Here is a 16,394-nt window from a genome sequence, read left to right as displayed (position 1 = left end):
AAGCGATGTCGGGGTCGCACTCCGGAAAAACCGCCTTTTCTTGCCCACTGACTTTCACTCGCGCACTTTTCCGGCCTGGTCCCGGTTCAGCTCTCCGGAGCCGTGCACCAGGTGCCGCGCAACCCCTTGACGCGACGGACACGAGCGCTGCTGACGCACTGACGAGCAGAAGTCGCCATTCGGGTGCCGCGCAGAACGTGAAAGTCCGGCCGCGCGCACTGGACTTTGTGGATCAGCTGTACTCTTGAAAGAAAAAGAGAGAGTTAACTCCCACTTAACTTCTCGTTGAAGATATTTGAGGGGCACTCATCCCGTACAGAGAAAGTTTTGTTCCAAATAAGTGTCGACAAAGAACTGATATTGAACTCGGCAAACACTGCAAAAATCGTCGGCTTTCGATAATCGCTGCCGCCCGTTCAGCCGCCCTCATCCGCACTTTTATAATGTTTTATGCATTCCTGTTTTCCCATCGTATTCCCATCCATTCTACAATAAGAATCCCCCCCCCCGACCACTCTATTCTATCCGCCTATTCAACGAAGTTTTTAACGCTTTATAAATTAATTTGCCTACAAGTATATATAGCTGATCTAATGAATAGCCAAAGATATTATTCATTGGATAATGCGTATCCATGCAACGTTACAAAAACTGTCCAATTAAAATGCCCTTACGTATCTGCTTTAGTGCAATGCGTGGAGTTGGCAAGCACCGTGTATAAGTTTCAAAAACCACTTCCTTTCTTACCAATATTATACCCACATACAAATAAGTAATACTGTTATTGTGTTTTTATTTACTTTCATATGGCACACTAGTTATGCCAATGTTAATTTAAAATTTTTTTCCGTTAGTATTCGAAACTTCGATCAAGTGTCCTCAAAATCCTCAATTATGATTACCTTAAAACGAAATTTTTAATACGTATCGGGATGTCTTACAAAAATTGGATGTCTTTTATTTTCACTGTATTCCATTAATTTCGTACGTAATTGCATTCATTGGTAAATGGTAGCAGCACATCCTATGCATACAAACTCCATACCAAATGTATGCCGTTGTAAAAAAAAATAAAAAAAAAAAAAAATAATATTATTCCTAGTAAATAAAATTAAATATATTCAAAAATATTATAATTTGCTCATTTGACGCTGATTATAATCTAATTTATCAATTGATGATCAGAGATCTAATCACTTAATCGTCATTTATAATTCTCGAAACGAATTTCACTTAAAATGCATAGAATATATATTTTATTTTATGAAATTAAAATTTTCAACTTTATGATAAACTACCTAAAAATAAAATATTCCAGGATAATTTGCAAAAATCGTCATAATCGCAATTATAGAAAGCCAATATACACAGTGTTCAGTTGTAAAAGTATAGAGAAAGTGCCATATTTTTAAACATAAGTAGATAAAGTTATTTTATCTCCAGGATTATTTGAATTTTAGATTAATATTATACAGCAGCATATATTTCAAATGTCAATTCTTCAATGAAATCTTCTCTTATAACCATTTGAAATTTAAAATATTTTTCTTCTTTTTCTTTTTCTATTTTCTTTTCTTTTTTTTTTGTTTTTTTTTTTTGTTTTTGTTTTTGTTTTTCTGAATCAAGATAAAAATTTAATTACTTATGAAGCATTTTTTTTCCAAACGAACATTTACTTCAGTTAAATTTTCATAAATTACATGTGCATTATTCAATATTAATAGGTTGAACTATAGTTAATTGAAAATAATCATTTAAGATATAATTAAATAAATTAGTAAAAGGAATAATATGGCAATAATTCAACCGAGTCATAAAAATTATTTATTCTTTGAAATACTAATTTTTATTTATCGCCAAGCGGAATTTCTGCCACGACATAATAGTTTTACATATTGAACTTCGAGTGCTCATAATATACGACATATCATTGTGTTTTACGTATAACTTGTAACGTGTTCCAATAAGTCCATAAATCACATTAGATGCAATATTTTGTAATCTGTGTTTTATAAAAATGATATTTTACTGTTATATTTAGGCAATATATCTTAACGCAAATAATGCTTTCCATTAGAAGCCATAATACGTATTGATAGATAATTACATTATTTTATGATTACATAACAAAAATGTTACGGCAATTATAACTTCCCAATACTTTCGATATGTCATCAAAATATTTATTATAAATCTATTAAATCTTAAATGCATAAATGTTTGAAGGCCTAATATAACTAGTAATTTATGCGATTTAATTCATTCCCGGAGTCGATTACTATGCCAAGTTAAAAAAAAACTAGTTCTCATTTATGAAGAAAATTTCATAAAATAAAATTATACGTATACCCTATTGGTATCATGAGTACTTGGTATTGTATGAAAAAAATGAATATATTATTAATTGATAAAAAGGGATTCTAAAATATGTTACCTAAATAAAATTTAACAATATTTCAATAAAACTTTCGATGAATACCAAGAAAAAAAACCATCTATTGGCGAAACAAATTTAATTTTCATACAGTTTTTTTTTTGCCAACGAAAGAAATTATTTTACAATGATATTATATTTCTTTAATAACTTTAATACACCTAATGGATATATGAACTTTCTTATCTTGCTAAATTAAAAGACTTTTTACTTTCTATCTTTATTCTATCTTTATAAAACAGCCAATCTTATTCATCTTATATACAATAATATGATGTCACTATTATAATTTGAATTCTTTTTAATCCATTGAATTTTAACGATCTTTATCCCGAGTGAATTAATTTTTTTTCTATTTGAAATTATTTAGAAGAATTTCGAATTCAAGGACACTGTCCGGCCATCTCTTGTATTTCTTCTCATGTGGAAAATTCTTTGAAAATAGTCTGAAGTAATTAGAAAAATTATTCCATTGTGTCATTATAATAATTAAATGATCGTCGTTCTTATCATCGTCATCGTCATCTTCATCATTATCATCATCATAATAATCAATAACGCATAAAATGTTGTTCTTATTAAAGTGTAACTAATATATTCACTGGTTAAGCGATCCTTTTAATCAATGTTTATCGGAAAATTGTTAAATAAATTTGTTAAATTATAATATAGATTATGCAACAAGTATACTTAATATAAATGTACCCTTTTAAGTACTTTTTTAGTACCTTAGTACCTTCTTTATATTTTTTTGATGGAGCATAAATATTATTACGTTAGTTAATAATTTCAAATTCACTTTGAGTTCAGAAAATTTAACCAATGGCTATTATATATTTATTATATTATCATGAAAATTTGATATTTGAAAATTACTTATTAATATTTTGTTATATGTGCTCAATTATATGTATTTACAGTGTAATATTTAATCGAATGAGTTGATTATTTAAATATCGTATAATATTTATGTTATATAATTTTCTTTGTATAACTATCGTTTCATTTCTAAAAAATATTTCATACGTAATAATAATTGAAATTTAATTATTAAATTAAAAATTTAATTAAAAAAAAATTTTTTTTCTTTTTTGTTGGGTAATGATATAATATTAAAATTAGTATTAAAATTGCTTTAAATATAATTTCATGATAAATAATAGCATATTAAGATATTTCGTTGTACATTTTCTGTTAATTATCTTAATTATCAAATTTCAATAATAATAAGAGTATAACATTGAAAATGAAAAATGTACAAAAAATTACTTTAATGTACAAAATAGATTCTCGGCATCTAAATATTTTATTTCGTTAGCGAGAATATATTTAAAAATATATATATTATACATTTTGGTCATGAATTAAAACAGAATTTACATCAATGGAAATTTGTCATTTTATTTTAAGCTCCACACAACTATTCTCGAACAATGAATTGCTTTACTAAAAGCAACAGGCATTTAAAAATGAAAAGAAAATCTATTTAGACCTTTGAAATTCATTATATGTATAAAAAAACGGGCGGACCTAAAATGAATTATTCATCAATTCTTTAGAAATCTTATTACTGGTTATATTTCTCGGTGATTAAGTATACATATCATTATTAAAGTAAAAACATAATGCACATATAAAGAACAATGTATTTAACAGTATCCCCCCGCCCCCCCCTCCGCCCGCCCGCCCGCCCGCTCCTATATTACATTAAACTTAAATTCTCTCTATTAAGGAGAATTAAATATAAAGAGAAAGTAGTGGTATTAAAAGAAAATTAATTTTCATCATGAACAAATCATAGTAATGGTAATAATATCTACTTAATTTTCAATTATATAGTTCGCTTATGTAATTATTTCTTTGAAATTACATAACTAGGTGTCGGGATAAATAAGCAAAAACAAAATCTTGATTTGAAGAATGTTCATAAAACCATTCGCTACATAAAATGTTGTGATATGTTGTATGTCATTTTGAATTAGAATTAATGTGTAACTAGAAAGAAATCGTAGATTAGATTCGCTCAGTTTCTCTTATTATTTACAATGTATAAATTTACGTTGCGCTATCTAAAAAAAAAAAAAAAAAAAACACGCACTAATCCCAATAGAAAATATTAAAAAATTACACTCTAATTTAAAATAATTGTGCAATACGTATAAGCATTTACTTGATAAACTAAGTAGTTCTTCCGTTAATTAATCCATTTAAGCATTGTCTTAAAAACATTGATTGGAAAACAGTCTTTAATTATAGTTTTTACGAATAAAATAAATAAATATCTCAACTTTCTTATCTATTTTATAATTGTATCCAATAATTAATTAACTTTTCTTCCAGCAGCTGATCCTTTCCCCCGTTCGCTCTATTACATACAAAATATACTGAATGAATGATAGCGTTAAATAAATGCTAAAGATATTAAATGCTTCTAGCGATTGTTTGAGTCATGAAATTTTTTCTACAAATATTAATCAACATGCGTTTAAAAAGTGCAACGCTATACATTATGAATTACAATGAGAGTTGCATTTTTTAAGGGGATTCAAAAATTCTCCTAATCATTACGTAAATATTGATTTGTATTGGTACCTTGAGAAACTTATTATTCAGTTCATTATATACGTTAACAGTCATGTGCGCACGTACGCAGGAAACGAGATTGCGGGCAGATGCATACATATGTATAACAAACACCTTTCTTCGGTTTCAAATAAATTCAGGCACAGCTGACGCTTCTACTGGAGCAGAACGTAATGCCACATTACAAGATTTTTGTCTTTAAAAATGTGTAGTTACATGTAGATAAAGTAAATAATTTGTAATACAAATTTGTTTAGTTGTATTTTTAAATATATATATATATATATATATATATATATATATATTATTATAGTAGCATTTACTCAGGACAATAATATATTTTTCATTGCACTCAAATTAGAATATAATGCGCGAGTCGTATATTGTCGATGCGAGAATGGGATTTTCTCTTTCGTGCAATATAAACATTTCTCGAGATTATATACATATGCATGTATATATCTCCAAGAGAATTAACGAATTTCTATCGCCTATCATAAAATCTTATATATTCAATTCGAAACATTTAACAATCCGCATCCTCGGTCACGTGCATTTGCTTAAATACTTGAATATTCGGCCAATCTCGAAGTTATCCTTGAAGCATACTGTAAAGGAGCAACCTACTTTTTAAAAATTCCAAGCCCGAACCTCCCGAATATTAAGTATCATCGATCATAATGCACTGGATGATCGATAAGAACTATAAACTTTCATTACGGCATCGCGTGTCAGCGTCGTTTAGTCTACTCAAGCCGAGATTAGCGATCGTTGATGCATCTCGTGTATTCGACAAGGTAATGGTATCGTAGTGTCTACCTCTTCTACCTTCCAATAGTCCATCTCTATCGCGAGGAAAAAAGGTGCGGGTAAGAGGAAAAAAATCGCAGCGGGTGGGTCCGCCGCTCGTGCACGCGTGTGCGTGACAAGCTGCGCTGCTCCGCGGCGGGGCCGGGGGCAGGAAGCATGGCGATGAAGCAGTAAGACAGTGGTCGTGGCGGGGCGGGAGGGGGTAGGGGGGAGTGTTGGTGTTTGAGCAATGGACAGGTGGGCCGGAGAAAGAGGCGACCAGCGCCATCTGATCACAGGTAGAATGCAAGCTGCGTTTTATGTATGTCAACAGCCGACGGCAGCTGCATGGACCGCCTGCACGGTGTACCGGCGGTGGTCGCTCGTCTTCCGCAATCGACGACGACGCACCGCTCGATTTCCATGTCGACCGGGCGAGCGAGCGCTCGACTCCTCGCGTACGTATCGTGACATAGAGCCAAGCGGATTGCGTAGGTACTCCGGGAGTAGGGTCGACAGCAACGGCTGCGGTGTGCTGCGATCGCGGATAAAGGAGAAGACTGGAAGGCCGAGGGCGTCGGTCCGGTAAGTTCAAACGTTGGCGGGTTCTGGCGCTTTGTTATGGCGGCGTGGCGAAAGTGGCGACCTTAGCGCGACTGCGTGACGTCGGACGGCGGACGCACTAGTGAACCGGAGGCGCGAGCGCTGCATCAGAGTTGGTTGTGTACGCGGTTCACACGGGGAAGTGCGAGCGGTCGTGTCGTGTCGTCTCGTCTCGTGTCGCGTCACAGGCAACGGCAATAGCAACGGCAGCAGCAACTCCTCGGTGCATCGTCGTTGGGTCGAGTGTCGACGACGTGCAGCAAACAACATCCCGCACCGGACATCCCCGTCAGTAAACATAGAGGGGGTGTAACGGGGACGGGCGGTCGCTAAATAGCCAACGAGAAATAGTGCGAGTGCTAGTGTCTGTGAGAAGTGGGTGCCTGTTCGAGGAGAGGAGCTCCGGGTGTTCGTGAGAGTCGCTGTCAGTAGCCGATAAGGTGACATGTAAACACGGTTTATCGCGGAGTGCATTGCTCGTCGCGTCATTACCGCTCTCACCCTCTCTCACTCTCTGTGTCACACACACGCGCACGCACACACATCTACACATGTACACACACGCGCGCGCACTCACACATTGTGTTAAAACAGAGAGAGTAAGTGAGCGAGTGAAGTGGTGGCGAGAGTTGGTCGGGGGGGCGGGGGGGGGGGGGGGGGGGGGGGGGGGGGGGGGGTTTACACGTACACACGCGCCATGGAGATAAAGAGAAAAAGGCTTGTTCGGCGGCCGCTTTAGAAATGTCAAGCACGTTAGCCGATGAGTCTCGAGTCTCCTCGAATCATGGGTGGGGGTAGACATGTGTGCGTACGCGCCCTCGTGTGTGTGGGTATTTGGGTGCGCGCATGGAGTCCCCACATCCGCGCTCTCATTGTTTGGAAGCTTCGGGCTATTCGGACTAGAGATGATCCGTCGAAGCACCGAGTTACCCCAAGCCGGATGTCCGGTGCGTCTGTTAATAAGCACGAGACCCGGGGAGACACATGGTTTTGAACCTTGAAAATCATAAAGCAATGGCGAGGCCTCCATTTTCACGGCACTTTCTTTTCGCCCGGGTTCGTGCATCGGTCGCCGTGGCGAGAAAGAAATATCGTGACACCAGGATTCGACGGGAACCGGGCACTTAAGCCTCTGATTCAGCTGCGCTCGTCAGCGCGACGTTGAATCCTCGTGAAACACGCCAAGATATCGCATTCGTTTCGTTTGACACGATCAATAAACCTCCCCCGCGCGGCACTCGCTCACACGCGCGCACGCTCTCTCTCTCTCTCTCTCTCTCACACTCTCTCTCTCTTTCTCGCTCTTGCTCTCTCTCTCTGTCTCTTTCTCTCTTCCTCGCTCTCTCTCTCTCTCTCTGTCTCTTCTCTCTTCCTTGCTCTCTCTCTCTCGCTCTCTCTCTCTCTCTCTCTCGCGCTCTCTCGCGCTCGGTCGTGTGTACCGTTCAGAGACCGTTGCCTCACACCCCACTCCTCTTTCTGCCACCATCCCGTCCGCAGCTTGCCGCCTTTTCAAGCTATATGGGCTCTAACCATTCTCTCGTTCACTAAACCTCGCGCACAACCTCCGCCTCCTCCTTCTCCAGCTGAACCTCCGCTCAAACTGTGCTGTCATATGGCCACCAATACACGCGCACGGAGCTCTCAAGGCGCGAGCTTAGCCACGTGCGGCAGCGTTATTCACGCTCGCTCGTGTTGTACTTGCAATTAATGTTTATAGACCGGCTCATTGTTTACCTCCTGCACAATGCTCTCTTACATTGCAAATTCCTACATCGATTGGCGCCAAAAAGTTATTGCTTAGCCAGCATTTGACGTTGTGGCGTAGCTTGCCATTATGCTGCCACGACGCCCAACGACGGGTCTCATTCTGTTCTTTTCTTTTTTCTTTTTTCTTTTATTCAAAACCAAAGCTATGACTCATAATGGAATATGACTCGAGTTCTTCACCCCTCGAAATACACTTTATGCATTTATAAACAATAATTGTATTCGTAGTCTCACGTAAAGCAGTCTCTTCCTTAGAAAATTATTTTGTCGATATATTTAAATGTAAGATAAATGGCTTCGCGGAATGATTCTCGTTTAATCTCATTGTCCCGATCCAAAATATTTACGATTTTTAATGCTTAGAAGAGATTAATTAGTTTATAACTGAGAGACCACAATACCCAAATTACTTTCTTGTGTATTGTATAAATAAGATTCCAAACATTAATTTAATTTTTCTTTTGTTTTGTTTTCTTTCATATTTATAATAATTCATAAATGAAAATGTTTCATACATCATTTTGATGCAATTTGATATAATAAATATAGAAGCATAGAATAAATATAGAATATATATATATATATATATATATATATACATATATAGAGTTATATAACAAGTGAAATATCAGAAGAAACTTTAAACTACATTTTATTTTAAAAGATGCATGAGAATAAAATAACTTATTTATAATAGATTAACGATATTGTTTCATAAAATAGAAAATAATATTGATTTTACATGTAATTCAATCGAACGTTGAGATAAAGACAGATCGATGTTTTTCCCTATTGGCAGAATTTTGAATTTATACATTTAATAGTGTGTCGCAATAGTAAATTTATTTATGCAAACAATAAACTTATCATTATGATTATTTCATCGTGTCATTATTGAAATATTTCATTGGACAAGATTTGATGACATATATGTATTGAGCCTTTATAATAAAAAAAAAAAGATAAAGCTTCACTACAAATTCAAGATTATTATTAGCAAAAAATTAATTCACTCGACGCTCTCTGAATTAATAATGAATATAGAATATTAATTATTTAATATAACTGATATTACATTATCGGTTGTTTAATTTTTCAATGCTATTTTAAAATTAATGTAATGATTTTCTTGAACGAAAAATTAAAACAGATTCAATTACATTCTTACGCGTGATGATTGTATAATAAAAAATTGTAAAATAATTTAAACAACAATATTAACTAATTTACATTATTTCTTAATTAACAAGATTTCCTTTCATTGCAAGCTGTATGCCATTAATTTTGTTATTTAGAATGCTTTACGTAAGATCAATCAAATTTTTATATAGTATAGACAATAACATGTTACAATCGATTGGCTTCAATCATTTTTTTCATTTATCGTTTTATTGCATATTCGTGTAAAAAAAAAAAAAAAAAAAAAAAAAAAAAAAAAAAATTGCCTATGATTTGCATTTTAATCATTATTATTATTGTACATATGTAATAAAGTCAATTAAAAGTATTTGAAGAAATTGAGTGAAACGCCTTTTAAGATAAATTAGTTTTATAGAGAAAATTTATAAATATAATTGTTGCAGGAAATATAAGAAAGCGCCCAGAAATAATATGATGTGGCGGAAATCTCCCGTAATGCTCGGGAGTTTTCTCCGTCCCGCAGTTTTACTTTTCATTTCATCAGTATGTATGATGGGTAAGTCAATCTCATTACCTATCGTAAGCTTATTAAATTAATCATGCATTGTGCGCAATCAAGTGCAATAAAAATTCTATCGCCATTACTGTAAGAAATACTTCAATAATATATACTCGCATTTCATTGATATAAATATATTTTTGAATGCAGCAGTATCAGCAGAAGACGAAACTATGGGTCCTATCTTCATTAAGGAACCACCCAATCGAGTAGATTTTTCCAATGGTACTGGAGCTGTGATCGAATGCCAAGCAAGAGGAAATCCTCAACCAGATATAATTTGGGTTCGTGCTGATGGAACTGCTGTTGGTGATGTACCTGGACTACGACAAGTATGATTTTATTTGAAAATTTATGATAATTATGAATCTATATAAGATAAGGCATTTTCCGTATTTATAACGTGAAATTTAACGTAAGATTTAACTAGAATAATCATACATTTATATTGAGTTAATAAAAAATAGTAACTCTGTTACAAATTACTCTAACGGGACGATATGTTCATTTAAAGTTAATAAAAATATGAGTAATTATATGTATTTAACTTTGATAAAAGTTTCTTTTTTTAATGAGACATTTTCTTTAGATAATTTTTTAATCGAAATGCCTCTTCCTACTCTGGCCATTCTTTAAAGCATGTATGCAATGTATAAGGAATAATGTTTGAAAATGTAAAAATTTCGAATTTGAAGGATAATAATTTTCTTATAAAATCACCGAATTTTTTACATTTATATATATATATATATATATATATATATACATTTTATAGGTTTTGCCAAATGGGAATTTGGTATTTCCACCATTTAGAGCCGAAGATTATCGCCAAGAAGTGCATGCACAAGTTTACATTTGTCTTGCAAGAAATCCCGTTGGTTCCATTCACAGCCGAGATGTAAATGTCAGAGCTGGTAAGATTCTCAACATCGAACTACTTTAATACTAAATTTATACAATTAAATCATAAAAGAATAATAGAATAATTTACTGAATAACGGCGTATTATAAAACTAAAAATTATTTCTTAATTTTGTAAGTAAGGTGACAATGATAATTCAATTCATTGAATTCGCCAGTGGAAAACTGTTAATGGCCTTCCGAATATTACAGGATATCTGAACTATATTAAATTATAAGCATGTAACATCTTATGTAAATGTGAAAAAGTTAAATTCGTATGATGAATTTATCTCTAGTGGTCGCACAGTATTATGATACTGACGTGAACAAAGAATATGCGATTCGAGGAAACAGTGCTGTGTTGAAATGTGTCGTGCCATCCTTCGTCGCAGATTTTGTGACAGTTTTATCTTGGCATACCGACCAAGGAGAGGAATTTGTAAGAAATAATGACGGCAATGAGGATTATGGTACTTGGATCATGTAAACTAAACGCTTAGTATAAAAGACTGGGACAGATTGCGAGAGCTTAGTTATTGAAAGAGTAAAAATTTTTAATTAATGCGACGTAGTTCTTCATTACAGACAAAATACAAATGAATCCGTAAATTACATTTCTAAACAATTATCAATTACTAGATCATAAATGTAATTATTATAAATGATTAGTAATATACTTACGGCCGAATTCGAGTAAATTCCATTTAAAATTATAAAAAGAGTCTATTAATTTGGATTTTTTTTTTTTTTATTTTTTTTTTTTTTTTTTTTTTTTTTTTTTTTTTTTTTTATAATTCGTATGTACCTTTCATCATAATAATATTCATTAGTTGAACCTAATATTATAATTAATGGGCACTACATTCGGATATTTTTTAATAGCCGTCAATTAATAATCTGATAAATGATTACCTTTAAAAAAAAAAAAAAAAAAACGATATTTTTGACAATTAATCAATTAGAGTTGTATAAATAGATTGAAAATGATTTTCGTTTTATAATAATTTATTAAGAAAGTTTAATAGGGTATATATATATATATATAATTTAATAGGGTTAGTCATATGTATATATATTTAATTAAAGTAAATGTAATTATAACAATGCAAAAACAAATTCAAAACATCTATCTAGAATGGCTCAAAAATTAAAAGAAAATATTACATGAAAAATATTTTAGACCTTGCTTCAAATGTCAATTACAGCGACCTCACTACAAAAGCTCGAGTGCTCTTATTCTCCGTGGATATTGGCACAAGGTCGCCTCATAGTTGAACTAGTTGAAACCCCCATTAAGCATAAATTAGCTCAAATGCTTACAAGGGCTCGAGCTATTCTATATTCACAGCGAAAATTACTCTATAAAAATGACAATATTTATAAATAACCATTTGTTCTCTCTTTAGTGGCGAAAAATTTATAATAATTGATATTAATTGTCAAAATTTTGCAGTCGTACACCAATATTATCAGTCAGAAGTAAATAATGAGTATGTGATACGCGGGAACGCGGCGATTTTGAAATGTAGCATTCCGAGCTTCGTGGCTGAGTTTGTACAGATTGTCGGATGGCAGGACAATCAAGGAAATTCATTCAATATGGAAAGCGAGTCGGGTAGTAGTAATTTATTTACACGTGTGTCAATTTACAAGTCCCCTACTCGTTACATTAGTCTTGTTACTGAAGCAAATATATACAAAAACTTTCATTGATAATAAAAATTAATATTTGTAATTCGCTCTACTCTTAATCGATGTTTTCAATTTTTTGTTCTCGAAATATTATTCACTACTTCTACGTACGAAATGAAGTGTTTATTGATATTTTAAAATTGTGTATATTTGGAACATAACATTATCGATAGATACTAGCCAACACATAATAATGTGCAAATTTTCATGGAATAAAAAGTATTATTCGATTGACACATAAAAGCTAGCCTATAAAACATTAAAGCAATTTTTTTTTAGTATTATTATAAAATCAAAATGATTATCAGTGTAAGATATATTATACACGGTACGTGTGTGTATATACGTATATTTGTATATATATGTTTCAGTGTATGCATTATTTTCCGTAGGCAGTTTGATTGTCTTATGAATTTGAATAGGCAAGATTAAAATTAAGTCCTTAAGGCAAGAATTTAAAATAAACATTTATCAACGAGATTCACGTCGTCTTCTTGTAAGAAAAAAAGCAAACAAAATGAAATAAAGCAACAAAGCGAAGCGAACGTACAAGTACATCAGCGCAATTAGCGAGCAACGAAAGGCAACGAATGAAATTATAATGTTCATTTCCCTTCTAATCAGTCGATTGCGTGACTTTTCACATTCCCAGTTGTCACTCAATATTACGAAGCGGAAGTTGTCTCGGAGTACGTGATTCGTGGCAACGCAGCGATACTCAAGTGTACGATACCGAGCTTCGTAGCCGAGTTCGTCTCGGTTGATGCGTGGGAAGGAAGTGACGGGTCCAGCTACAAAATGTCCCGTGATTATGGTACTTTGAGACCAGCCCTCTCCCTCCTTCTCTATATATTCATTCATTCGTTCATTCTCTCTCTCTCTCTCTCTCTCTCTCGCTCTCTCACTCACTCTCACTCTCACTCTCACTCTCACTCTCACTCTCACTCTTTTCACTTTCGCGAGCAATCCTCTCCTTACTTATCTTCTTTCTTGTCCTTCCCTTGCTCTCCTAGCTCTTCCGCGCGAGTCGAGACAATGCAAATTGAATCGAGGCTGAGTCGCTGAATCGAGAGAGTCACGACGACTCGTGAGTTATTACATGTGCCTTCTAATAGCAATACTGCGAGAATACTTTTGTTTCTCTTTTACTCTATGACGCTTGACGATTAAATCTCAAGTACGTCCTTTCTTATGTAGTTGTTACGCAGGCGTATCACCCCGAAATAATGACTGAGTACGTGATAAGAGGCAACAGCGCGATATTGAAATGCAGTATACCGAGCTACGTTGCTGAATTCGTGACGGTCGAGGCTTGGATCAGAGAGGATGGCGAGACTTACTTGCCGAGACTGCGGACTAATAATTCGGGTACATAAGAGCACGAGGAAACATACGGCTTTGATTTGAAATCACAGAATCGTGCGATTATATAAAAAAACACGCAATTAAAGCGTTGAAAAGTTGTAAAACATTAAACCTTGATATGTTGTTTTACATATATAATTCTAATGTATGTCAATGTGTGTACTGTGCATGGCTTCCCGCGGGCAGTTGTTTCGCAGTCTTACGTCACTGAGGCCGAGAACGAGTACGTGATTCGGGCCAATAGCGCTATCATGAAGTGCAAAATTCCGAGTTTCGTCAGCGAATTTATCTACGTAGATCAGTGGATGGCCAGTGATGGCTCCGTTTATACTCCCGGCAGGGAATACGGTAGGCGTGCAGCTACACTAAAGGACAGAGTCACTTACACCACTGACGGCCTGTTTTCGCCCCTAAAGTCAAATGATCGACCGTCATTAATGCGTTAAAGAAAAACTCTTCTCTTAGCCTGATTATTCTAATAATTGAAACGGTATTTTCATAACTTTTATGCTAAAGTCATACTTTATGCATTTTGCTTTTTATGTATACAAATTACAATCGCCATTGCGTCTTCGTTCGCCTTTTATTGCCAAAGAAAACTAAAGAAGTATGGTCGATTATTTGAATTGATTGGAATTGCAAAATCACATGCTTTACTGTGCATTTATTTTATCTTCAATACTATTATAAACAAATTTTAGTCTTATTCTGGCTCCTTTCCCTTCTCAACCTTCCCGAGCCCATTGGATCGTTCATCGTTGCTTAGTCTATCAGATTTTTGTAATTACATAAGCACTTGGAGGCGTATTAACATAAAATCATTCTGTTAAATTCGAGCGAAAATTGAAAGACGTTAAATCATGTAAAATTACGCTAAATTTAATTAAAGAAAAATATATCAAAACTAAAGACCCATTCGAAATAGATTCGACTAGAAATTCTACGATTGAGAATGTATTTTTGTATCTATATATATATATATATGGATAGATCGATAGATATATTGCTTATATAATATTCGAAACATTAATTTCAAATAATAAGTAAATGGGAATTATTTTATGATATTTAAAAAGTAACGAAATTAAGGTATGCGTTATGTACATTTTTTTCGTTAAAATTCATGATACTTGAAATAAGTAGAGTTATTTATCAAGGCAAAATTTATTTTACCAGCAACGATATATGCTATTACTTAAAAAAAAAAAAAAACATAACTACATGAGAAACGATATTGACGATAGTAATATTATTGAAAAGTAAAGTAATTGAGCTTGATTGTATAGTGATTTTTTATCAAGTTACTTTCAATCATATGTAAACATGAATTTAATTATCAACTTTTGAACTTTTGAATTTATTTTTATTCAAGTGAAAATGCTTCGTAATTTCAAATTGCGCACATTCGTTTTTTATATTTAGTCGTATTAACAAAATTCAACTACCAAAAGCCGAGTTATAAATATTCATATGAAAAATGAGCATCTTTCTACCAATTATAAGTATAAATATTTCATTAATAAATAAATATTTTTTTTTTTTTAATTATTAATTTGGATAATTTCGATCATTTTAATAATCTAGTTGTTTGCTTTTTTTCTTTTCTTTTTTTTTTTTTTTTTTTTTTTTTTTTTTTGTAATCATTTTTAACATATTGGATGTAATAAAAAATCAAGTCGTCGAAGCTTTCAGTTTTACTCGTGCGAACGGCATCTTTACAAAACATAGTATTTTATAGCTCCAATTAACGCATTTATTTTCATTCGACTCATGTCTCTGACTAATGCGAGAAAAATGCACGTTGAAAGAAGGGTGGGACATGACGCACAAATTAGCATCGATTGGCACAAACAATCATTATATAAAATGGAAGAACAGAAAGAAGAGTTATTTTTGAATTTCGATTCAAGCGATTCTTCTTATATTATGTATTACAGCTGTGTCTCAGTATTTCGAAGTTCAGGTGTACGACGTGTTCGCTATCCGCGGGAATGCAGCGATATTCAAATGTCAGGTTCCTTCATTTGTGGGTGACTATGTGATTGTTGCCGAGTGGATCAGTTCCAGCGCCGAAAGCTTTACCTTCGATAATCAATCATACGGTACTTTTATTAACTAGGATGACCAGAACTGTCCGCCGTTTTATTTCTCATCGCTTGAAATTCACTCTACGAAGCGAGAAATCGCACTCCTGATTAGAAACGTATAAAAAAAAGCATATTCCTCGGTCTCTTGTGTTTTTAATTTCACTAAAAACGTGACACCTGAACGCAGACTATTGCGATGTCTGGTTGCAGTTGTCGGGCAGCGATACGCAGTGAACGTCATGGACGAACATGTCTTACGAGGGAACGCTGCGATAATCAAGTGTCATATTCCAAGTTTCGTGGCCGAATTCGTTCAAGTCGACTCATGGTTGGAAGATGATACCACTGAAATTTATCCTGGAAGAGATTACGGTATATGAGTTCTAGATTATTAGTTTACTTGTTTCGCTCAAAATTCGTATATACGTTTGCCCATTCGTTTAAAATTCAAAGAGAGAGGGGGGAGAGGGAA

At 33.9% G+C, this 16,394-nt stretch overlaps 1 protein-coding gene across 1 annotated transcript in view; it reads left to right on the top strand.

Annotated features, from left to right (window-relative positions):
• Positions 1-6,539: 6,539 nt before the first annotated feature.
• The window catches only part of Dscam1 (Down syndrome cell adhesion molecule 1), a 69,857-nt gene continuing 60,002 nt past the window's right edge, over positions 6,540-16,394 (top strand). Inside the window, 5 exon segments of the mRNA XM_011503237.1 lie at positions 6,540-6,856; positions 9,760-9,872; positions 10,026-10,207; positions 10,651-10,789; positions 11,075-11,248. Of these exon segments, the coding sequence (XP_011501539.1) occupies positions 6,855-6,856; positions 9,760-9,872; positions 10,026-10,207; positions 10,651-10,789; positions 11,075-11,248 (610 nt within the window). The 5' untranslated portion in view covers positions 6,540-6,854.

This window comes from Ceratosolen solmsi, unplaced genomic scaffold, assembly GCF_000503995.2.
Source record: "Ceratosolen solmsi marchali unplaced genomic scaffold, CerSol_1.0 scaffold45, whole genome shotgun sequence".
Taxonomy (NCBI): domain Eukaryota; kingdom Metazoa; phylum Arthropoda; class Insecta; order Hymenoptera; family Agaonidae; genus Ceratosolen; species Ceratosolen solmsi.
This window is presented reverse-complemented; position numbering and strand designations above follow the sequence as displayed.